Here is a 22,243-nt window from a genome sequence, read left to right as displayed (position 1 = left end):
AATAATAAAATTTATTCGAACATTACTATAAATACATAAGTTTTGTTAAAATGCCGTAGTCAGATGAGCGAGGACTACGTGCCTCTGGCGTCAGTACGAAGTATCACGAATATCACGTCAACGTGACGAATCTCGTAGCCGTAGCGGGAGCCGTAGTCAAATCTAAAGCTCCCTAATAGACGCCGCCCGGCTGCGCCGTACTGCGCCTGAGCCGCACTAGGCCTTAGTCCTCTTTTGCGCGCTTTGCTTTTCCGCCGCGCCGCGCTATGATTCGAAAGACTGGACTCTAAATATGTCGGCAACATCGTAACGTTTTACGAGCGATTTTTTTTGGGAAAACTGGAAAATCAAAGCTCACTTTACTACGCTGAGGATTTAATATCGAAAACATACAAGAGGTCTATCTTAGGTGTCCGGATTTAGTGTTGCATCGAGGCAAGTTCTTGGGAATTGCTTGGTAATCGTGCGTGAATTTACGACAGGAGTGCAAGTTCCATAATCACATGTGCTTGTTTTGAATGTGCCTGCAGTATTATGGTGAAGGAGAAAAGTAAAGGACGTCGTGGTGGTTTTGCACCGACAGTGCAGCAAATCAATGCTGATATCTTAACACAAGTATGCAACATAATATTCTAATCACTAATGAGGCTGGTGGTCACTAATGAGGTGACCATGTGACCTGAAGTTTATAGTCATTAATAAATGAGACAGTAATGTGGACTGTAAGTGTCTTGTGGTCTTATTAACAAGACAGTCTTAATGATTAGTGGAGCTAGGTCTCCAGGATAGGCTGAATGCATTGTGATTCTGCCCTACAGGTAGACCAAATTATATAATGGATATCAGATAATTATCTCTCCATATCCTACATATTTCTTAATTTTCCAGATTGCAAATACGTATTGGGCTCCCCATCATAACCACCTCCCCTATAAATCCAAGGTCATTGACAAGATTTACGAGAAGGATTTATTGGGAAGCAGGTACTAGCTCTGAAGTGATGTTTTATCAACACAAACACATTTGTATAGGGTGCTACTGACATTAAGAACCTCACCTTCTATCATCTTATCTTTTCAAATATTGCTATTGTGTTTTAGTTTTTCACTTACTAGTATCTCACTTTATAGTTTTTCAAGTCAAAGGGTGATGCTTCTGGAGTTTAGGTAAGCTTGCTATCATCCAATTCTTAAACCCAGGCTTTACTGCTAATGCTAAATTACTTGTGGCTTTTGAAGATGATAAATGGTCTTATTTTTCTCTCTTTAGTCAATACTTGGAAAATTATTTATGGCCAAACTTTGATGCAGAGAAGGTACATGCCTATTCATTTGAAATGCATGTGATGTTTGAATGATGTTATATAGTCAAAATATCTCTTTTGACCAGGCTTCGTCGGCTCATGTGATGTCTATTGTTGTGATTATAAATGAAAAGTTTCGAGAAAGTGTTCCACCATGGGAGGTAAGCTGGCATTTTTGCGATTGTATTATATATAAAACCCTCAGGATTTCCTCTCTTTCCCTTTTAAAAACCAATGATCTGGGTCAGACTGAATGAGTTTTGCTATACAACATTTGATTAGATCTTCAAGTCAAAACCAGAACAATTTCCTGGGTTTTTCAACCGTGTTCTGGAAACCAGTCTTCTTGAAGAAGAGGTAAATATTGAGAAACAAGTCAAACAACATCTTATTAATTTAAATTTAGCATTCTAATCCTATTCTTTTTACAGACTGTTGGTATCAAAGAAAAAATTGTAATACTACGCTTTCTCATTCACTGCTTCAGTAGCTTGGTTAGTACCGAAAAAATAGGCAGTAAATATGATGGTGAATAGCCTCTGTAATGATAAATAATGTGCACATGATATCACATTGTGTTATATCAATGTTCAATGAGTTTTTCATTCCAAGGAAATGGATGTAATTCGTGAACAGATCCAACAGCTTGTGTCGCTGCCGATGTGGGCCTGCTTATTACCTGTGAGATTCCTTTGCAAGATTTGTTCAAAATTACATAATGTATCTGTTAATTTTTTTGGCATCTGACCACATATAATTATGTAATTATATATATAGGGCCGTCTTCAGCAAGAGCTTAGATCCATCCCAAAGTACAGAAAATTCTGGGCACATTTAAAGAAGAAAGATGCGAAATGTGATGAAATTACTTTGAAAAAGTATGATGATAGTGTTGTACCTAGGTCATTTGTAGGTCAAAGATCTGGGTCACCCTGGTTTCTGAAGGTTCTTGCATTGTTTTTGAATATACCAGAGAGTGTTTGTACTGTGTTGCAAGTATAGACTAAGGAGAAAACATCATCAAATGTAAACTCTGCTTTTTGTTGTTCAATCCTAAATTTTTTTCTCATCTTTTTAGATTGGAAAATAAAAGACTTTATCTTTCCAACCTGATCAAGTCCTTCTTCAAGGTTTTGGATTCAATAAAAGATCCTGGTGGGTGGATAACATAATTTTGGCCCAGGTAAGTGTATGCTCATGCCTAAAACTTCCTCATTTTTTTGCAGATTCAGTTGATAAAGACAAGGTCAATTTCTGTGAACGTTTTCTTGAGTTATTAGTTGATTTGGAGGTATGCATACAGTAAATACAACTTAAAAATTAGATTAAAATAGAGAATCCTGTTCATTTACACTTCATAACCATCTCTCAAATCCAGGCTTTGCTTCCAACCCGACGATTCTTTAACACAGTCCTTGATGATGCGCATATTGTGGTGAGTTATAAAGAAATTTCCAGTTTTGGTTACAAAAAATCTTAGTTAATTTACAAAAGAAATAACGGTGAAAATCTTATCTCAGGAGCACTGCAGTCTCTCGTACCTGGCCAAAGAACCAACCATTGGAAAGTTATTTACACAGGTTCGGACAGTACGGATATTTACGTGATTTTAACTTTATTTAAGTAAAATTATTTCTTCATTATTTCCATCATATTTTCCTTCCAGTTGTTAGACATGTTGAGGTTTTATGCTGGCTTCGAGATAAATGATGTCACAGGTAATCATGTATTTTATTGAATTTGTATTTGGTCTCCTCCATGGGCTGGTAGAAACTACAGCAGTTGATATCGTATGGTTTGATAATCGTGTTTCTTGAAACGTCTGTCTTAGGTTTGGCTCTTACTGATCACGAGATGGTTGACATTCATTACAACAAAATAATCTCTCTTCAGGTAGATTTTCTTTCCGAATTTTTTGAAGTGTAAAATTTCAGATCCATTTAACGAGTTTCTTGCGTCTTCTGGTCTAGAGAGCGGCGTTTAAGAACTTCCCAGAACTGCAGAATTTTGCTCTGAGCAATGTCGCCAGCGTTGACACAAGAGAAGCATTACTCAAGCAGTTTGAACCGTTGAAGTAAGTGACAAAATCATTCTGAAATTTAGCAAGGGTTAATGTATTTCTCAATTCTCATGTACGGGCAATGCTATATCTAGGCTCGATAGAACACAATGTTTTTAAGCTCAACGCTGCAAATTTCTATTCCAGGGACGCTAAATTGCACGAAATATGTGCATACTTGAATCTTCTTCCAACACCAGAGGAAGGCCAGAGTGGTTATGATAAAGAACTCTTGCTGGAGATTTTGGTAAGCTCTCGCGCTTGAATATCATTCAAATATTTTATCGTTTATCCCCGTTCCGTAATAACGATTCTTCTGTTCAGATATCTCGCCATGAACGACGACTGTCTCAGATAGAAGCTCTCAACGACATGCCTCTCTACCCGACAGAACAGGTGAGGGGAATTGCTAGTTGCTCCGTTGAGAAACCACCTCCCAGTTTCCCTTGTTATCTCGTTAGATAAAATACGTCTTTATCAGCCTAATCATCCTCACTCTGCCTGCAGATGATTTTACTCATCAGTGTTAGTAAGGCATTGTGATTGATGGATTTTTATGTTGTTTTCCTCAGATATTATGGGACGAGAATATTGTACCATCACAGTATTATTCTGGTCAGGGTAAGTTGAGCATTTGTTCAATTGTTACAACTCTCACTCTAATCATTTTCACCTCAAACTTCTCTATTTCTTCCCCAGAATGTCTGGCTTTACCAAAACTCAATCTCCAGTTCCTAACTCTTCACGATTACCTGCTCAGGAACCTCAATTTATTCCGACTTGAATCGACGTGTGAGTATACTTCTAGGAACGTGAGCATTTCTTTCTAAGATGCTTCAGTATTTCCAGGTTTATGAAAATTTTCCTCCGTTATTTTCAGACGAAATTAGACAAGATGTGGAAGATGTTGCAAAGCACATGAGACCTTGGTAAGATAGACTAATTCGCCTCTCTCTAAACGGTATATTAATTCATTTCTATGTTTTTTTGGTTAGTTGAATGAAATAACATTTTGTGTTTATTCCACAACAGGTCTAACGAGCTTGGCCGCACAGAGTTTCGTGGTTGGGCGCGAATGGGTTTGGTAAGTACAGTGTTCTTTATGGCAATCTTTAGATTGTATTGGATTGTGAAGTAAGGCGAGTGTTTGTCCTCGTTCTTCCACAGTTTCTGGTTGACGCAATTTTCATTTTTTAGCCAATATCAAGTTTCACAGTTGTGGAGGTGAGTTTTCGGATATCCGCTTTGTGGAATCCAAGTTTCCATCACCAGCACCTGTCTGACGTGATTACCTGTCAATCTCTGCTGGAATTTACGGGCACTCGGTGGTAACGAGGAGTGTCGTAACCGTATTACTTCTGAGACTCATCATCCAACACTTCTCATTTGTTGTCTTAGGTTGCGAAGCCAAATCTTGGAGAGAATCGGCCGTCTCGCGTACGAGCTGATGTCACGATTGATCTGAATGTTCGAAAAGAGATCAAAGCGGAATGGGAGGCGATCAGAAAACACGATGTTGTCTTCGTTGTCTGCTGTCGGCCTGCTAAAGTTACAGCATCACTTGATCCTAATCAACCTTTCAAGGAAAAGGTAGGATTGTTAGGGATGAATATGGATTTCTTGTGGTTTCCGCGCTCTCTGGCGTGGTACAACAGGTTAACAATAGAGGAACATTTCGGGTAACATATTCACAGTAATGATGTAAAGATTGGTCTGTATTTATGTATTTGAAATGTGTTTTAGTATGGCATTGATTACGTACGCGGTGCAGAAGTTGAAGGAATGCTTGATGAACAAGGAAAAGTTATTGAAGAAGGCAAGGATACTTGTTCTAAAGAAATGCTGATTTTCAGGGAAACTATGCGAATGAAATACTGACCGTGTGTGTTCGTTATAGGGCCTGATCCCAAGCCTGAGTTCAAAGGAGAAAGTCGGACATTCAGGCTGTGGTTAGACACAAATCAATACCAGCAAGACATGGCTGCTACTGTTCAGGGAACTGAGGTATGAATCATTGTCTTGTACTGTATGAACTCTCGTCCTTGTGTAGAGCATTCAGAGCTCACTCGTATATTTCTTTATACGTCTTTTGTTCTCAGGATGTCTACGAAACATTCAATATTCTCATGAGACGAAAACCCAAAGAAAATAACTTCAAGGTGTGAAGATATTTATTGAAGGTTCAAACTAGAGGATTTGATTGTGTGCTTGTATTGATGACATTTCTTTTTAGGCTGTGTTGGAAACGATACGAGATCTGATGAATACGGAATGTATTGTGCCAGATTGGCTTCATGATATTTTCCTTGGCTATGACGATCCCGGTGCTGCACATTATAGCAGGTAATTATAACAATTAGAACTAATTTGAATGGATTTAGAACTAATTAGAATGGATTAGAATAAATCCACGTCAGATAATTGTGGTTAACTTGTGGATTACGTATTCTACAGAATGCCAAATCAAATCCGAGAATTAAACTTCAACGATACGTTCCTAAACTTCGAGCATTTAAAAGCCAGTTTCCCGCAGTATTCAGTGAAGGTAATGTCTCTTGAATAATTGATTTCTGGTCTGTTATCGCGTGATTCGTGTCGTGTTTATAGAGAGCGGTGAAAGTCCTGGTCTTACCCAGTATAATATTCTCATCTTAGGCTTCAATAGAAGAGCCAAGCCAGCTTGTTCCTCCATTCAGGTAAATCACTAAATATTTCCCTTGTTTGATTAAGATTTGTTCTTTAGTGAAAAATGAAAAAGGTTTTATTTTGAAGATAGCCAAACATGTGTGATTGTGACTGGTTATCTTCCAACCTTAAAGAAGAATCCTGTTAACGTTTTAGGATCACTTTTCCTGAAGAGTCTCAAGACGAAGAGAAGCGAGTTAATTTACCAGAAATTCTTGTGGAGCCTTTCGTGACGCTGAACAGAGGACCATATCCGTACAATCAACCGAAACGGTGAGCGGATGGTTTTTAAAAAACACATTGAAGGATGTTCAGTTTCGTTTATAGATTAAGAACAGTTTATGATAGTGAAATTAAGCAAAATACTGTAACCAGGGTGTATGTACTCTTTGCATATCAGGCTTCTTCCTAATCTTATTCAATGATTTGTCTAGAAATGCAATTCCTTTCACACCGACTCAAGTCGAAGCGATTCGAGCGGGAATGCAGCCTGGACTAACTATGGTGTGTCTCGACATGACATCATTTTAGGATGAATAATCTTTGTTATAATTATATATTATGTTATTTCTCAGGTCGTGGGACCTCCTGGCACTGGAAAAACAGATGTCGCCGTGCAAATTATTTCGAATATTTATCATAATTTTCCTGAACAAAGAACTCTCATTGTGACCCACTCTAACCAGGTAAGCATTACGACCATAATTATATTATAATTTATTGTAATTAATTTCAAAGTAATACGAATCTTGATGGACAATTTCAATGACTTTCAGGCGTTAAACCAACTTTTTGAAAAAATCATGGCGCTCGATATTGACGAGCGACATTTACTTCGTCTTGGGCATGGGGAAGAGGCGTTGGAAACGGAAAAAGATTTCAGCAGGTAGTAGCCTAAATTGCGGGCGGCCCTAAAATTGGGCAGGAATAACTGCAGGTTTTAACCTCAAGAAGAAATGAGGCAAAAGAAATATCGTTTAGACATTTTCTTCAAATCCGTATAGGTATGGTCGCGTCAACTTTGTATTGGCAAAAAGACTGGAATTACTCTCTGAAGTTCAACGACTACAGGTAACCCACACAGCTTGTGAAAGAGGAGAAAAGCAAAAAGATATTTTTGAGCATTCCAAGCGTATTTGGATAGAAATTTGATTATTTTCTTTATAGGAAAGTTTGGATGTTCACGGAGATGTATCATACACATGTGAGACCGCAGGATATTTCTTTCTCTATCAGGTAGAACAGCGTGATATATGCATGGCTCACTGGATCGCATGTTTATAGCGTCATAGTGTCCGTATTTTGATCATTATTTATTGATCTTCTCGTTATCCCAGGTTGTTGCTCGTTGGGAGGAATACAACAGCAAGTTGCGGAAGAGGGTAAGGAGGGCGCATGTTGTATTTCACGAAGTTTTCTCTTGTAGATTCAGTTAAAAGGATTTTAAAATTTCAACTGAAAGGAAAAGCATTTTGTGTTTGTAGAAAAACGAAGTCGCTGCTATTTCAGAGCTGTTTCCTTTTACATCATTCTTTTCCAATGCTCCACAGGTAATGCTTGTGCATGGTATTTACCCTTGCCCGCTTTTGAAACATGCAATGTAAATATCACACAAGTGATACAACCCAATGCAAACTAAATTCTTGCTGTAGCCTGTCTTCAAAAAGAAGAGCTGGACAGAGGATATGGAATCTCGGAGGTATTATGATAAATATTCTTAACAACATTGATAAAAGTGGTGGAGAATTCAACAGTATCTTTCAGCTCATCGTGTTCTGTCGTTTTGTGTTTGTGGCTAATGATATTTTTCGTTTCTTCCCAGGGATGTTATCGTTATATAAAGAGAATATTTGAACAGTTGGAGGTTTGTTTATTGTTTTCCTTGTTGGCGTATAAATTGTGCTGATTTTTTTATCGTCCCCCCGATTTACACTCATTTTGATGTGTTGTAGGAGTTCCGGGCTTTTGAACTTTTGCGTAGTGGTAAGTGATGATAGCGAAGCAAAAATTTATTTTCTTTCAATTCCAAATGCTCCATATTTTCCTAACTCTCCAATTTTATCTTGTCTTCTTCTTTCTCTACCTCTCTTAGGTGGCGATAGGTCAAACTATTTATTGGTAAAAGAGGCTAAAATAATCGCCATGACTTGCACTCACGCCGCGCTGAAACGACGAGATCTTGTTCAACTCGGTTTTAAGGTCAGTCACAGGATAGTTTGTTTTCTAAAAGCGCCTACGACCATCGATCAGAACTGTGAAACCATATTTTGTTGCACTTTAGTACGACAATGTCTTGATGGAAGAATCAGCTCAAATCTTGGAGATTGAAACCTTCATCCCGCTGTTGTTACAGGTGAAGTGATTTGTAAGGTTGATATCTTATAAAGAAGTAGAATATTCCATTCTTTATCTTGCTTTTGTGTTGCTTTCAGACGCCTGAGGATGGTTTTAATCGACTGAAGAGAGTTATTTTAATCGGTGATCATCACCAGGTAAATGATGGAATATTCGAATGTATTTCTTGAGAGGTATCACCGGGTGTCTTTGCTGTCGTGTCGCGAGGTCATTCTGAAGTATTTTCTTTGCAGTTGCCCCCAGTTATTAAGAACATGGCTTTCCAGAAGTTTTCCAACATGGAGCAGTCTTTGTTCACGAGATTTGTCCGACTTGGTGTTCCGACTGTTGACCTTGACGCTCAGGGTCGAGCCAGACCAAGGTATGTAACGATATCAGTCATATCCTATAGTATGTACTGTGTTATCCAAGTATGTACTGTCTTATCCTAGTATGTACTGTCTTATCCAAGTCTATTACTGTCTTATTCAACTGCGCTTACTTCCAGCCTGTGTAACTTGTATAACTGGCGTTACAAGAAATTGGGGAATTTACAGCATGTGCTCGCCTGGCCGGAATATTGCACAGCTAACCCAGGGTTTTTCTTCGACTTCCAACTCATCAATGTTGAGGATTTCAACGGCGTAGGCGAGTCTGAACCCAACCCGTATTTCTATCAGGTAAAGTGAAGTGAATTATGATGGTTGAATCGTGGATAGCGTTAGAGTTACTGTGATAATGGTAAAGCTTATATCAATACAAGTTTCATCAATGACCACAGTTTAATGGCATCTTTTCAGATATTTCTTTTTCCATCGTTTGTTGCAGAATCTCGGGGAGGCGGAATATGCAGCCGCGATATTTATGTACATGAGATTGCTTGGTTATCCCGCAGAAAGGATCGCCATCTTAACGACGTACAACGGTCAGAAACATCTCATACGTGACGTAATAAGAAAGAGATGTGGAGATAATCCTGTGATAGGGTGGCCATCCAAGGTATGTCTGCAGAGAGTCGGAGCTAGTACGCGTTTTGAATGAATGAAAACTTGGTAAATATGTGTGTATTCTGGTGAAATTTGCCTATGCAAGAACTTATATGAACTATTTTTGTTTTTTTAGATCACGACAGTAGATCGCTACCAAGGGCAACAAAATGATTACATCATTCTTTCATTAGTTCGTACGAAGACTATCGGTCATATCCGAGATGTGCGTCGGCTCGTCGTCGCGATGTCTCGAGCCCGACTCGGACTATATATTCTGGCGCGAGCCAGTCTATTCAGGAATTGCTTCGAGCTAACACCGGCATTTGACCAGGTATGTTTGAGTGATCCACGATTCAAGATACAAGATCCACTATTCGATGAATCATCCTAGGATGATAGTCTGCCTCTCCCTGTCAAGCTGGTCTTTGTCATAAAGTCTAGTGATCACTAGTGAAACCTGACACAATTAGAGAATGAACTTTACTAGTAGTTTCCACCTTCCCTAGTAACGTAAGAATGATTGCATTATCGTGTTTCTTTATCTAGCTCACTTCAAGACCTCTTCATCTACTCCTGGCGTTGAACGAACGATATCCTCCCACGAGACCGGTGAGTCTTAAAGTAGGAACTTCATCTAGATGACAGGGTGACATACAACCTGGTACCCAGGGGCGTCATATACCCCTAATAACCGGAATTCAGAGCAGCCTCGGTCAAGGTCGTTTCCAGGGCCTGTACACCTCGATATCCTAACCATTAATTGTCTCTTTCTTATCTGTTCTTTCAGTACAACCAAGATCCCGCGTTCAAGCCATTCGCTGTTCAAGACATGCCCCATATGCATCGTATTGTTTATGATATGTACCAGAACATTGTCGCTGAAATGAACGCCAAACAACAGGTAACCTATAACCTTAACCCATAACGTATGGTCAACCATCCTGTTCTCTTTATAACCTGTAACTTACTGTAGCTTAACGAGAACAGATGCCAATTGACTCTCAGGGTTGTTAAATGGTTGACTGTGGAAGAAAGAGGATGATTTGTCTTGTGAATATTCTACAATGTACCATCGTCGTCTTTATCAATCAATCAATCATTCGTCAATAGAATATCAAGAATTGAGTTGAAATACTGGAAGTTTGCATTGAAAAGATATTTTTTTATTTCAGTACCAACAACAGTCAAGTTCAATTCCACAGCCACCCCAGGACGATGGTGAACCAAACAATGACATGGATCAATCTACCGAAGCTGACACCACACAACCGGATCCTTCAAAACAGCCTGAGGACACCGAAATGACGACGGATGAAGCTCCTGGTTCACCCATTGTGAATGAAGTTGAACAAGTGACTTGAGGTGAGAAATTTCAGGATCCTCAGGAACTGACTGGTTGTTAAAAGGTTTTGACTCTTGCTGAAATAGTCAGAATCCAATGAGCAAGTGTCATGCCTACTTCAGACACATGAAGACTACACACTTCAACTGCGGTATTTTAGGACATTATCAAGAAACTGAGTTCATGAGCTTGATATCAGCATACTGAGCATAGTCCATCAAGGGAATTTTCCAGAAATTTGTCCAGTGCTTGGTGTGGACTTTTGTTTATGCAAAGGTGCAAACGAGACAATAGTTCTTGTACAAAGAGGTAATTATTGAATTGCTTAACACTGACTTATATTAAATTTTATTTCAAATAAATCTGTAATAAGATACTTATTGATACTTTACAATACTTTAAAAGCATAATCATGATAATGCCTTTTTATAAATAACCCCTCCTGTTAGCACCTAGATAACCAATCCTATTAGCTACTTAGTGTATCAGGTTCAGGATAAAAAATAAAAGAAGAGGTTTTTTCTACACTTCTTTAACTATTGATGTGCCCAAATCTGTTGTATTTCTCATGCTCTAGCCTTGCTTTCATTTTTAAATGTCGTCTCTTTTGGAATCGTCTGCCAAGTAGCAGGAATAATGGTATGAGAATCATTGGGATGCTTCCAGATAAAATAAGAATAAACTCTATAGTCACTGGAAATTAAAAAAAAATGGTTGTGTATTAGTGGTGGAATTAAATATTGATGTACTGTATAGGCATAGATAAATTTGAAATTAATCTAATTTGAAATTAATCTATGGTTAGGTGAAAACATGTTAGAAATTGACTGATAAAACAGTTTCTAAATTGCTTACTTTTTGAGCAACTTGAAGACCCAGAATCTGATGTGAGAAAGTCATTTGTACACTTTTTACACCCTGTATTTCTTGAAAAGAACACACAAACATTATTTCCTTGCAGTTTACAGATACAACATTTACTTCAGCAATAAGATATCCTACCCATATTTCTGTGCATAAGTGCCTTCTGCACATTGACTGCAATTTGTACTACCTTTCTCTGATGCGTATCTCCCAGGAGAACACCTATAAAAACTGCATTATATGAGTATGATTTCATTGAAAGCATTAATTGAAACTGTGGTCAATGGTAGAAATGATCATACCTTTGGCAAGAATCAGATGTTATAATGTTGTTTTCTTCATATGAGAAACTCCCAGTTGGACATTTCTCACAAAAAATATTAGATTTTACCATTTCACCATTGTTGCAATGAACTAAAGTACCATATAGCAGTCGCAGAAAAAAAATTGAATAAATGAAAGAAATTAAAACAAGACAATCTTCTAGATTCTAATTTTTGTGTTGTGTCAAAAGTAACTTGCAAGCAAACCTGAGCATGGTTTTGCAATACTTGAATTTGTCATTGTAATTTTTGTTTTCTCTGGAGCTTTTAAAAATGGGGCATTCATCTCTTCTTTTTGAATGATGCAAGTGAATGTACATGCCTGAAAATATTTAATGAAATCAAAAATTGAATTGAAAGAATATCAAATGGAAGTGGGAGAAAGAAAGGCTGAGTATAGAATGAAATAATTGGGTATAAAGAAAAAGCTGTTGAGTAATGGATAAAGGAAATATAAAGAAAGTCGAACCTTGAGTGAAATTTTTATATCATCATGAGCTTTGACCAAAACAACAGGATTTGTATTCTGTTTAAATACTGTCTCTGCAAAATTGACATTGCTATGTCTTTTTACCAACAGACAACTTCCACTGGAAGCATAGTTGAGGAGAAATATTACTCTAGTCACATTTGTATGCTTCATATTCTTAACTTCAATTGCTCTTCCCAAAGTTTGATTAAAGATGGAATTCTCAAGGACCATAGAGGAACCACTAACTGTAACTAATGATGAATTTGAAAACAAATCTTTTCCATTTTTTAGAAATAAAGTTTCCTGAATAGATATTTCGTGAAGTTGCATAGCATAAATAATTGGACCGGTATTATACGAAAATGCTGAATTTCCTATGAACATATTGCTCTCATAATCATACAATGTCTGTATGAAAAACAATGGAATGTCTTGGCTTCGTGATTTACAGTATGTCACTTTGGTATCTTGTAGTGTTAAATCTGTATTTAGGCCGTTAAACTGAAAAATAATATTATTAAAAGTGCAGTGCTGAAATTCAACTGAAGCCATGTGAACATTGAAAGAAATTTGGTGACTTGAGTTTTCCCATTTCAGGTGTGAAAATCTGATCGCAGAGTTGAAAGATTTAACAGAGAAGTGAACAATTGTTGGGAAATTCTGTGTTCTGAAAATAATAAAACAGATTATTCTATAGACATGGAGATCATGATGTTATCCAAATCTCATTCAGGTAGTTCACTCACAAATTAGATCCGACAAAGAACCAATGAGTGACAGTGTTGGCTTCATCCAATTTCAGAACACCATTCTCATTACAAACTCCTTTTGCAATGTCTATAAGAACATGGTCCACCCTAAACACTTGCACCCTCTTACTGACAACATATTGTAGTGTTTTGCAGGGAATACTTGTATTTCGCCCACAGTCCGCAACATCATTGCCAGTTATACAGTCAACATATACTGTTGAAGAGTTTCTAAGCTGACCATACTTGTCATTGTGTGAACAGACTACCAGAGAAATCACTGATGCACCCCAACATATCCACCAACTTAAATAGACCATGTCCCCCACTCTGGAATACAGTGCACGTGTAATTTGTTACATTGTACACCACCGCACACGAGCCACGCACGTGGAAAGGCTCGACAAAGATTTCGCGACTTTTTTCGTCACGTCGACTAAAAGCAGTGAACCAAGAGAATTCGGTTATTCACGGTGACTTGCAAAAACCTTTTGGCCCCCCACGCCCCCTCCCCCCTGACTTCAGCATAAATAAACAAATAAGGTTGTCTTTTCTAAGTTTTCTTGTAGAATGAGGTAATATTGCCATAATAAAACACTGAATATAACTAGATAGCTGGATATAGCTTAACAGTTTGTTATCGTTTACAATGTAAGAAGTTTTGCAGGAAGAGAGTAGATCGATTTGAACATGAGTTTCGAAATACGTTTGGTAAGATATATGTTTGCGTACCAATCACTTAATTCACTTTAGTATACTTTTGAGAGCTATTATTTTTGAGATTGTCGTTGTTGTCATAACGCTAGCATATGGCTAGAGCATATGGCATATGCGATCATGAATTTTTGTACGTAGAAATGATGTTTTCTCTGTTTCCGGTAGAAAGAAGGCTACTTAACGAAGTACAGGAATGTATGGCATGGTTGGAAGAAATATTACTTCAAGTTAGAAAGAAGTTATTTACATTATTTTGAGACAAAATATGTGAGTGCTGTGACATAGATGACTGAAACACTGTGTGAAACACCTCAAAGTACAGTTCATTGCATTTATTACGACTGTATTTAACATCCCAGTGGATATTCCATTAAGTCAAGTATCAACTCACTTTATTAATTTCATATTAGACAGCCAAACCAATTGGCACTGCAACAAGAGGTGAAATATCTCAAGTTGCTTTCTCCAAGGACCATCCTCTAATTGGTTTTGAGATTCACCTCAAATCTGGTGAAATTTGGCACTTGCAAGCAGCGAATCATGTATGTTGTCACAATTATATCCACTATTTTCTAATAATTTCACTTCATTGCTCTCAATTTTGTGTTTTCTAGGAGGAAAGAATGGATTGGATGCGAACATTAAAGCCAGATGCAATTATTTCTGACCCCTTTATGGTACATATTTTTGTTTTGTTGGCCTGTTTTTAAAATTAGTTATTTCATCTTGTTTCTATTTTTTAGGCCAGTACAGCATCACAGCCTCCAATTCCAAGTGCGCCCCCTCAAGAACAAAATCAGTTTCCAACAAATTATCAAAGGATATATCCCCGTTTGCAGAACGAAAATACAAATATACCAGTTGGTGCTGGTGCTGCTAATCTCCCCGCTTCAATTCCTCCACCGGCTTATGATGACATTAATTATAGATAGCAGATATGGAATAAGTTGGAAAGCAGGGGAACAGGGAAATGGAGGAACTGGGGAGCAAGAGAACTGGAGATAGATTTTGGCAGAGACTGATGGAATACTTGTGAACAGTATTATAAATGAGGTCTAATACAAGCACAGAAAAAATTCTAATTTCATCAGCTGGCACTTAATTGTCTCAGTGCTATGAATATTCCACTGAAGTCCGATGAGATTTATAAACCTAAGATCTTTTGGTGTTTGACAATGCAAAGTGGGTTGCCATTCACTAAGAAAGGTTCAAAATTATGCTTAGAATGTTTAAAATCTGTTTATAGATTTTTCTGCATATTTTATAGTGTAAATAAATATACTGTCATTCCTATCCTGGTGTATAGATGGTTTTTGCATGGTGTACCTTCAGTTCACTTAAACATGTGTGTTGTGTGGGTTTAGTATTTTGATATTTACTGTGTGGAATATAGGATAGTGGTTCCATAGCTGAGTTAATTAATCCAGTGATTAACTTATCGCGTTGAACTCGGAAATCCCCGGAGCAACGTCGGCGTCTTTTTTTCAAACTCAAGATGGTGGAAATTTGCGATGTTGTTTACTTCGTATAAAAAGAAATCATGAGCGAAATATCGCTCGTGTTAAGTTAAAATGACAACGAATGGTTTGCTTGAGAACTATTTTGTCCATCACAATGTCAAAAACGGTAAAACCAACATGCATTTGTGCAAATTTTGTGCTTAAATCTGCGGATTACTTACGATATTGCTTTGCATATTTCGTCGCTATTAATTTCAGTCTTAAGGCGAAATCTAATCACTGTTCTTATGGTTTTTAGCCAATTTAACAGGCCATTCTGAAAAGGTTAATATAGAAAGCTTTGATCTCTTGAAGGTTCTTGGTACAGGAGGTAAATTATACATAGTCATGCAATAAAAATTATGCTGTAAATTGTTGTTTATGTATGTGTGCTTAATAGCTTTTTCGCTATTCGAAATTTGTGGGGAATTTTGTACTCCGTACAGTAAGTTTATTTCTTCAAATTTAGCATACGGAAAAGTATACTTAGTGAAAAAGAAGGATGGCTTTTACAAAGGGAAACTGTTTGCCATGAAGGTTTTAAAAAAAGCCACAATTGTGCAGAAGGCTAAAACGACGGAGCACACGATGACAGAGAGACAGGTTCTCGAGTCCGTCCGCAGTTGCCCGTTCCTTGTCACTTTGCACTGGGCATTTCAAACGGAATCTAAACTCCATTTAGTTATGGGTATGTCTGCTAGCTGCTACAGTCTATCGTTCTAAGTTTTCAAAGATTCTTTCATGTTTTAAATATGCGTGCATGGTTAATATAGTGTCATGATTTGTATTCGCAATTATTGTTTGTTAGTTTCATGTTTACAAGCTGAAAATTCCAAGTTGTTTACAGTACAACAAGCCACTAAATTGATCATGTCTTTTTATACATTCAACATTCAATGTACAATCAACGTTCGTCTTCATCTTCTGGAAGAAAAGTGTTCAGAATTAGACACTATAAGTATTTAAATGAACGGTAACTAATTGAATTGATTCGTGCAAAGCAAGCTCGCTATATCTTGCTATAGTGGGAAATAGGAATTAGTTAATGGATAAAGGACATTTAAAACATCATATAGAACGTGGAATGATTATAATTCTTGTGTAATATGCTTCGTTCATTTAATCAAAGTGTTATTAATGGCATTTTGTACAATCGACTAGACTATATCAACGGAGGCGAACTTTTCACACATTTGTACAAACGAGATAAATTCAGCGAAGATGAAGCAAGAATCTACATTGCAGAAATTGTGATCGCTATTGAGCATCTTCACAAGGTTACAATGTTTTTACAAAATCCTTAGCAATTTTGACACACATTTTTGCTGTAAAAGGCCATAATTACATATATGCTAATTAAATTTAGTATAGTTCGCTAAAAATAAACATTTGACTTGTTGTTGTCCATTGAAACAGCTGGGTATAATCTACCGTGATATTAAGCTTGAGAATATCCTCCTCGATTCAAAAGGACATGTTGTTTTGACTGACTTTGGACTGAGTAAAGACTTTAGTCCATCTGATGAGGTGAGTATATTGATGATATGATATAATTGTCATATTTCAACCTAATTATAGCTGGCAGTATGCCTAAACCTGGCTGTTTTTAGGCACAAGAGTGCCACCCTCTGATGGGTTGAAATGTTACACAAGATTTAGCTCCAATGCAACCAATAGCTGAGAAATAGTGAAGAAACATGTCATATGGCTATCTTGACAGCTCCTTTAGGGATCTGATAAGATTTAAAGTGTTTCCATCACTTTTTACTCAGATAAAAAGAACATATTCATTTTGTGGAACAATTGAATACATGGCCCCAGAACTGGTAAATGGGAATGGTAATGGACATGACAAGGTAAATATGGATAAGCGATTACGCTGATTGGATAGTACTGATATATATGTAGATATGTTCCCCGGTGTTCTGATGTGTCCTACTTTCTTATGCCCCGCTATATGTATCTCAAATAAATGCGTAACCCTGGATGGATAATCCTAAATATTCTTATTTTGAACAGGCTGTAGATTGGTGGAGCTTAGGTGTTCTTCTGTATGAGCTTTTGACGGGTGCCTCACCATTCACTGTTGATGGTGAAAAAAATAGCCAGTCACAGATTTCAAAGTATGTCCTGGCATTCTGTGTTTCTTTTGAAATGCTAAGAGGATTTAAATCCTAGAAATGATTTGGATTTCTTACACTGAATGAAAGAGTTTGTTTTTAGGCAAAATTTTAATGTATTCTTTCTCTGGATTTGATTAGGAGGATCACCACTAAAGAACCGCCAATACCAATGTCATTCTCAAGAGAAGCAAAAGATTTTGTCTTACGATTGCTGGCGAAGAACCCTTCCAGGAGAATTGGCAGTGGTCCAACTGGGGCAAATGAAATAAAAAAACACAGTTTTTTTAAGGTGATGATAATAGTATTTTATAATTTTTTTATTTGGTAGTCTTAACTCTGTTGTACTAGATAGCGAGAACCATTTCCAGTGAAGTTGCCATACCAGGTTTAAATATTAGCACAAAAATAAGGTCACAAAACAGTTTCAGGGCTTCAGGAAATCAACATCAAACTATCCAGGATATTTTACTCGCTGTTTCCTTGAGGTACAATTATATAAATTATGTTTTCTACATTGTTTACAGAAGTTAGATTGGACAAGTGTCTATGAACGAAAGGTCCCAGCACCGTTCGTTCCACACATTAATGATGAAATGGATGTCAGTAATTTTTCAGCAGAATTCACCGGCATGACTCCTCATTATTCACCCGCAGTTGTGCCTAATGTCACTGGCCAAGTTTTCAGGGTAAAGTTGCCATTTGTTTTTATAATGCGTACGTGTCCTTTCTGTGTGCGTTCCGTGCAGGTTTTAGTCCGCTCGTGCGCGCTTTTTTTGTACGTTATTTGCGCCAGGGCGCTTATATATAAGCGCCCTGATTTGCGCGTTTCATTTTGCGTGCCGTGCGCGCTTTTATCGTGCGTTATGTGCGCATCTGAGTCTTCTGTGCGTTGTCCTATTTTGTAGGGATATTCTTACGTCGCTCCGTCCATAGTTTTTAACGAAACAACGACGTTAGAAGACTGCATCAGGCCCACCTACGAACATCGAAATTTATCTGCAGGGATTAGACAAGCTTCTTTCTTCGAGGTATTTATCCGCAGTATCTTCTTTTAAACCCAAATCAATCTTTTCAGGATATGAAAGGGAATTTAAAACAGGTGTTCTCAAACAAATAGTTGTACGCGATGTTTTTCAGAGAAATCGTATGTATTTTGCTCTAGGAATCACCATTCTTCCAAAATTACATGGTAACTGACGAAATACTCGGAGATGGAAGCTTTTCAACGTGCAGGTATTTATTCACATTGTGTTTGTTTGTTTGTGTGTTTGTATCGTGAGTGACACTTCTTCTTTGAAGCAAAATGTATTCAAAGATTTTACGTTCTTTTTAGAAAATGCATCAATGTCAGAACAGGTCTTCATTACGCTGTTAAAGTGATCAGTAAAAGGCAAGAGAACATTTCATTCGTTTGACAGTTCGTCCCTGCTTCATGGCGCTTTTCCTCTTTTGAATTTTGATGGATGAAAACGATTGAATAGTTACGAATAGTCTGATGTATAAATACCCTTTTTTGACCATAAATCACATCTCCACTTCTTCACATCTACCAAAAGAAGAAAATTTCATCTGAAATAGCTGTGTAAACATGCTTTTCTTTAATGATGAACGACTGAGGCCATGCCACACATGCAGGTACAATAATAAGGTAATTTCACGATGTGATTATTTTCTTCTTCAGACGGGATCGTACACAGGAGGTTCAGTCACTACGATTGTGCCAGGATCATCCCAATATTGTCAATATACACGAAGTCTATCAGGATGGGGTGAGTTATGATATTTAGTCTACCGTAAAGAACGCCTTTCAAGGTTTTTTTATGGCTATTTGATATAAAATAACTGGCATGGTATGATATATGGCATATGATATGATATCTAGAAGGTAGATAGCATTTGATATACTATGGACTATTATGTTATATGGTATGATATTATGGTATATGACATGGTCTGGTGTTTGTTTCATCTTTCTGTTCGTTCCACTCTAGCTTCACGTGTATCTTGTGATGGAGTATCTGCAGGGAGGTGAACTGTTTGATAGGATTCGACAGAAAAAGAAATTTACAGAAGCTGAAGCAAGTGTTCTGATTAGAAAGATCGTTTCTGCCGTGGCTTTCATGCATTCCAGAGGAGTTGTTCACAGGGACATAAAACCTGAGGTAGGAATGCTATAATTACTTTTACAACCATTTTTGCTTTTACAACTATTTCCTGACGGCATCATCTTCTTTCTTCCAGAACTTACTGTTTGTTGATCACACTGAAGATGCGGAGATCAAGATCATTGATTTTGGTTTTGCTAAAGTAAAGACGGTAAATCAGCCTCTCCAGACCCCATGTTTCACCCTCCATTACGCCGCACCCGAGGTTCTCGCTCAGACCACGAGACAGAGTGGTTACGATGAATCATGTGATCTGTGGAGTCTTGGTGTTATTCTGGTACCTCGTCGTTCCTAAAGTCTAGTGTTTGTTGTATGAAAACTGTTCTGAAAAGTGGCGGGAAAACTTCACCGTTATCCCGGGGGGTTTGGGCTGACCCCTGCTTGTATAAATAACCCCAATTTTTGCAAGAACATGTGTTCAAATTAATTTCATTTGCTCTTTCATTTCCAGTACACGATGTTGTCTGGTCAGGTTCCGTTCCAGAGGAGCGGCAGTCCCAGCAATACTGCAGCCAATATCATAAACAGAATAAAAATGGGGGATTTTAAATTCGAGGGACAGCAATGGAGCGCTGTGTCACAGCAGGCAAGAGATCTTATACAAGGTAAGTCTGAGAATTAGAAATGTTCAAATGCCGAGTGTTTCTCTTCTTGGACGTATTAAACGTTACATTAGAATACACTGTCTTTGCTAGGTTTACTGACAGTCAACCCCAGCGAACGACTGACGATCAGCGAGGTCCAAAATCACGAGTGGCTCTCAAGCGGACGAGACATACCAACCACGCCACTCATGACTCCAGGTATTCTGGGGAAAGGAACAAAACGTACTTTTGTTGAGAGCGCTTTGAACGCAGCGTATAACGCATTTCACAAAGCAACCAGGGAGGGATTTGCTCTTCAGGCGGTCGAGCAAGCGCCCTTGGCTAAAAGACGAAAACAAAAAAAGGACACCTCAGAGGAACGTCGTTCAACTAATTGCAGCTCTGAAGGCAGCTCCTGCGGTGATATCAATGATAATCGAAAATGCCCAGAAGAATTAACCTGAAGCACCAAAGGTGATAATTTTTTAGCAACAAGATCATTGTATAACATTGTATATAGTAGAAAATTAAGTTATACATGTCGATATTCGACAGCACTGTGTCATGTGAGATATGCATGTTTATACTCGTGCATGAGTTTGAAAATCTTTTGCAGACCGTTTATCCACATTTCACCCAATGGCATCGTTTTCATGTTTAATATGAACTCGTGTTTCGTGCTTAGTAAGGTTTGAGAATTACTTTATCGAACCTAAGATTGTGAAGAAGCGAATCTGTCCAGGAAAACACGGGAATGTCATCTTCATCCACTCCAGGACATACCTTACTAAGCTGAATTAACATGGAAACGCAGCCATCAGGTAAAAAAAAAAATTGGTTTAGGTCTGTTGTTTGAAGATGAAACTCGTGAAGATATTTCCATATTGAGTGAAGTGTTGGCACTTCAAAAGAGATTTTGAGGGGGGGTGCTTGTGTCAAACCCACTGGCATATAGTAGAAAAAATCTAGTATAAACCTTGTCATGTTTTTGTCTATCTCTCACACAAATGACACATGGTTCAGCCAGGTATTCAAACCATATTCTTCACAAGACAACAGATGCTTAGATTGCTATATGAAGCATGCTTTGCATGAGGACACTAGGTCTGAACATTAAAATAATCTTAATTGAAACATCAAGTTGTAAAAGAACAATAATAAGAAGGCATATCTAGGCAAGTAAGATCAACCAGATAGTGAATAAAAAATCCATCCAAAATTTGTTTTGTATAATTTAATCTTGAAGATGCTTTGGTGATGACCAATGTCTTTAACTACATTTGTCATTCTACTGACAAAAAACAAAACAAAATCAGTTTCTTAAAAGTCTATTAAAATTGCTTCATGTCCAGTCGCTTTGATAAACTTCTTCAGGTCGTCTGGTGTTAATCCGGTGGAGGCAGAATTTACCATCGGATGGAAAAAACATCGTTCATGGTTACCATTAAAAAATCCGGAATCTAAGATCACTTTAACATCTCCAGCATGGTCATTGAAGATAGCCAGGGGGGTGACACAACCTTGACTTACACCTAATTTCTCTTGTAGAATGGACTCATCTGCAAATCTTAACCCCCCTGGAGCTCCAACCTTTTTTGCAATAACTTTCAGGTCGATTTCCCTGTCGTGTAAGGTTGTCAAGAGCCAGAGTTTCTTCTTCTTATCTTTAAGGAACAGATTTTTACCAACTGCACCATTTACATCTTTCAAATGTTCCATCATTGTTTCAACTGTGAATACTTCTGGGTGTTCAATGGTTTCTGTGGTAATTCCTTCATTTTCAAGAAAGTTCATCAGTTCTGCACGACCTCCTGACATTTTGGAAGATCTTTGACTAACTTTTATCGGTTGTAATAATTCAACTTCAACCCATACAAGATAGCAAACAAAGCACTATGATATATTCTACAATGCCATCATTCAAAAGTAAAATCTAACAATGACTTATTCATTTTTAGAACTGGTCAAGCCTAATCATTCTTTATCTGAAGCTCCATTCCCCTAGTTTGTTTAGAAAATTAGACGCGCAGGTGTC

General features: G+C 37.7%; 5 protein-coding genes across 7 annotated transcripts; 3 read left to right on the top strand and 2 right to left on the bottom strand.

The window, feature by feature from the left end:
- Positions 1-291: 291 nt before the first annotated feature.
- Positions 292-11,032, top strand: LOC114532379 (RNA helicase aquarius-like). Its single transcript, XM_028553869.1, has 51 exons — positions 292-615; positions 889-983; positions 1,131-1,166; positions 1,270-1,315; positions 1,390-1,464; positions 1,586-1,660; positions 1,735-1,797; positions 1,916-1,984; positions 2,081-2,181; positions 2,382-2,458; positions 2,530-2,594; positions 2,682-2,738; positions 2,824-2,883; positions 2,970-3,021; positions 3,135-3,196; positions 3,274-3,377; positions 3,510-3,609; positions 3,687-3,758; positions 3,935-3,983; positions 4,062-4,154; positions 4,243-4,291; positions 4,395-4,446; positions 4,560-4,586; positions 4,761-4,952; positions 5,106-5,178; positions 5,260-5,366; positions 5,462-5,521; positions 5,596-5,705; positions 5,817-5,907; positions 6,018-6,058; positions 6,204-6,320; positions 6,482-6,551; positions 6,623-6,733; positions 6,824-6,933; positions 7,052-7,118; positions 7,215-7,283; positions 7,385-7,429; positions 7,532-7,597; positions 7,700-7,738; positions 7,861-7,911; positions 8,000-8,030; positions 8,140-8,246; positions 8,329-8,400; positions 8,480-8,539; positions 8,636-8,763; positions 8,890-9,061; positions 9,210-9,380; positions 9,504-9,701; positions 9,917-9,979; positions 10,158-10,271; positions 10,543-11,032. Exons 1-51 carry the CDS (start codon positions 535-537, stop codon positions 10,729-10,731), a joined length of 4,284 nt encoding a protein of 1,427 aa, XP_028409670.1. The 5' UTR covers positions 292-534; the 3' UTR covers positions 10,732-11,032.
- A 188-nt stretch (positions 11,033-11,220) lies between these two features.
- On the bottom strand, positions 11,221-13,463 carry LOC114532376. 2 transcript variants are annotated; one of them, XM_028553866.1, is made up of 7 exons: positions 13,118-13,463; positions 12,369-13,038; positions 12,107-12,221; positions 11,879-11,990; positions 11,715-11,798; positions 11,568-11,638; positions 11,221-11,405 (listed from the first exon to the last, which is right to left on the bottom strand). In XM_028553866.1, exons 1-7 carry the CDS (start codon positions 13,438-13,440, stop codon positions 11,245-11,247), a joined length of 1,536 nt encoding a protein of 511 aa, XP_028409667.1. In that variant the 5' UTR covers positions 13,441-13,463; the 3' UTR covers positions 11,221-11,244. The 2 variants fall into 2 exon arrangements, with proteins under 2 accessions (XP_028409667.1, XP_028409668.1); XM_028553867.1 differs by lacking the exon at positions 12,369-13,038 and having other exon boundaries at positions 13,118-13,176.
- Positions 13,464-13,739: 276 nt separating this feature from the next.
- Positions 13,740-15,118, top strand: LOC114532377 (oxysterol-binding protein-related protein 10-like). Its single transcript, XM_028553868.1, has 5 exons — positions 13,740-13,831; positions 14,003-14,104; positions 14,248-14,379; positions 14,452-14,514; positions 14,581-15,118. Exons 1-5 carry the CDS (start codon positions 13,811-13,813, stop codon positions 14,767-14,769), a joined length of 507 nt encoding a protein of 168 aa, XP_028409669.1. The 5' UTR covers positions 13,740-13,810; the 3' UTR covers positions 14,770-15,118.
- A 202-nt stretch (positions 15,119-15,320) lies between these two features.
- Positions 15,321-21,417, top strand: LOC114532363 (ribosomal protein S6 kinase alpha-5-like). Of its 2 annotated transcripts, none has more exons than XM_028553849.1 (17): positions 15,321-15,463; positions 15,596-15,667; positions 15,806-16,024; positions 16,498-16,613; positions 16,753-16,863; positions 17,109-17,192; positions 17,356-17,459; positions 17,598-17,748; positions 17,984-18,145; positions 18,365-18,487; positions 18,622-18,692; positions 18,793-18,849; positions 19,141-19,228; positions 19,451-19,621; positions 19,701-19,775; positions 20,076-20,229; positions 20,320-21,417. In XM_028553849.1, exons 1-17 carry the CDS (start codon positions 15,409-15,411, stop codon positions 20,670-20,672), a joined length of 2,166 nt encoding a protein of 721 aa, XP_028409650.1. In that variant the 5' UTR covers positions 15,321-15,408; the 3' UTR covers positions 20,673-21,417. The 2 variants fall into 2 exon arrangements, with proteins under 2 accessions (XP_028409650.1, XP_028409649.1); XM_028553848.1 differs by having other exon boundaries at positions 19,701-19,901; positions 20,320-21,416.
- Positions 21,418-21,446: 29 nt separating this feature from the next.
- On the bottom strand, positions 21,447-22,116 carry LOC114532373 (prolyl-tRNA synthetase associated domain-containing protein 1-like). The gene has a single exon (XM_028553863.1). It carries the CDS (start codon positions 22,024-22,026, stop codon positions 21,529-21,531), a length of 498 nt encoding a protein of 165 aa, XP_028409664.1. The 5' UTR covers positions 22,027-22,116; the 3' UTR covers positions 21,447-21,528.
- Positions 22,117-22,243: the final 127 nt, after the last annotated feature.

This window comes from Dendronephthya gigantea, unplaced genomic scaffold (assembly GCF_004324835.1).
Source record: "Dendronephthya gigantea isolate DGI-Jeju-01 unplaced genomic scaffold, DenGig_1.0 000079F, whole genome shotgun sequence".
Taxonomy (NCBI): domain Eukaryota; kingdom Metazoa; phylum Cnidaria; class Anthozoa; order Malacalcyonacea; family Nephtheidae; genus Dendronephthya; species Dendronephthya gigantea.
Note: the sequence above shows the minus strand (reverse complement) of the source record. Positions and strands in the feature narration are given on the sequence as shown.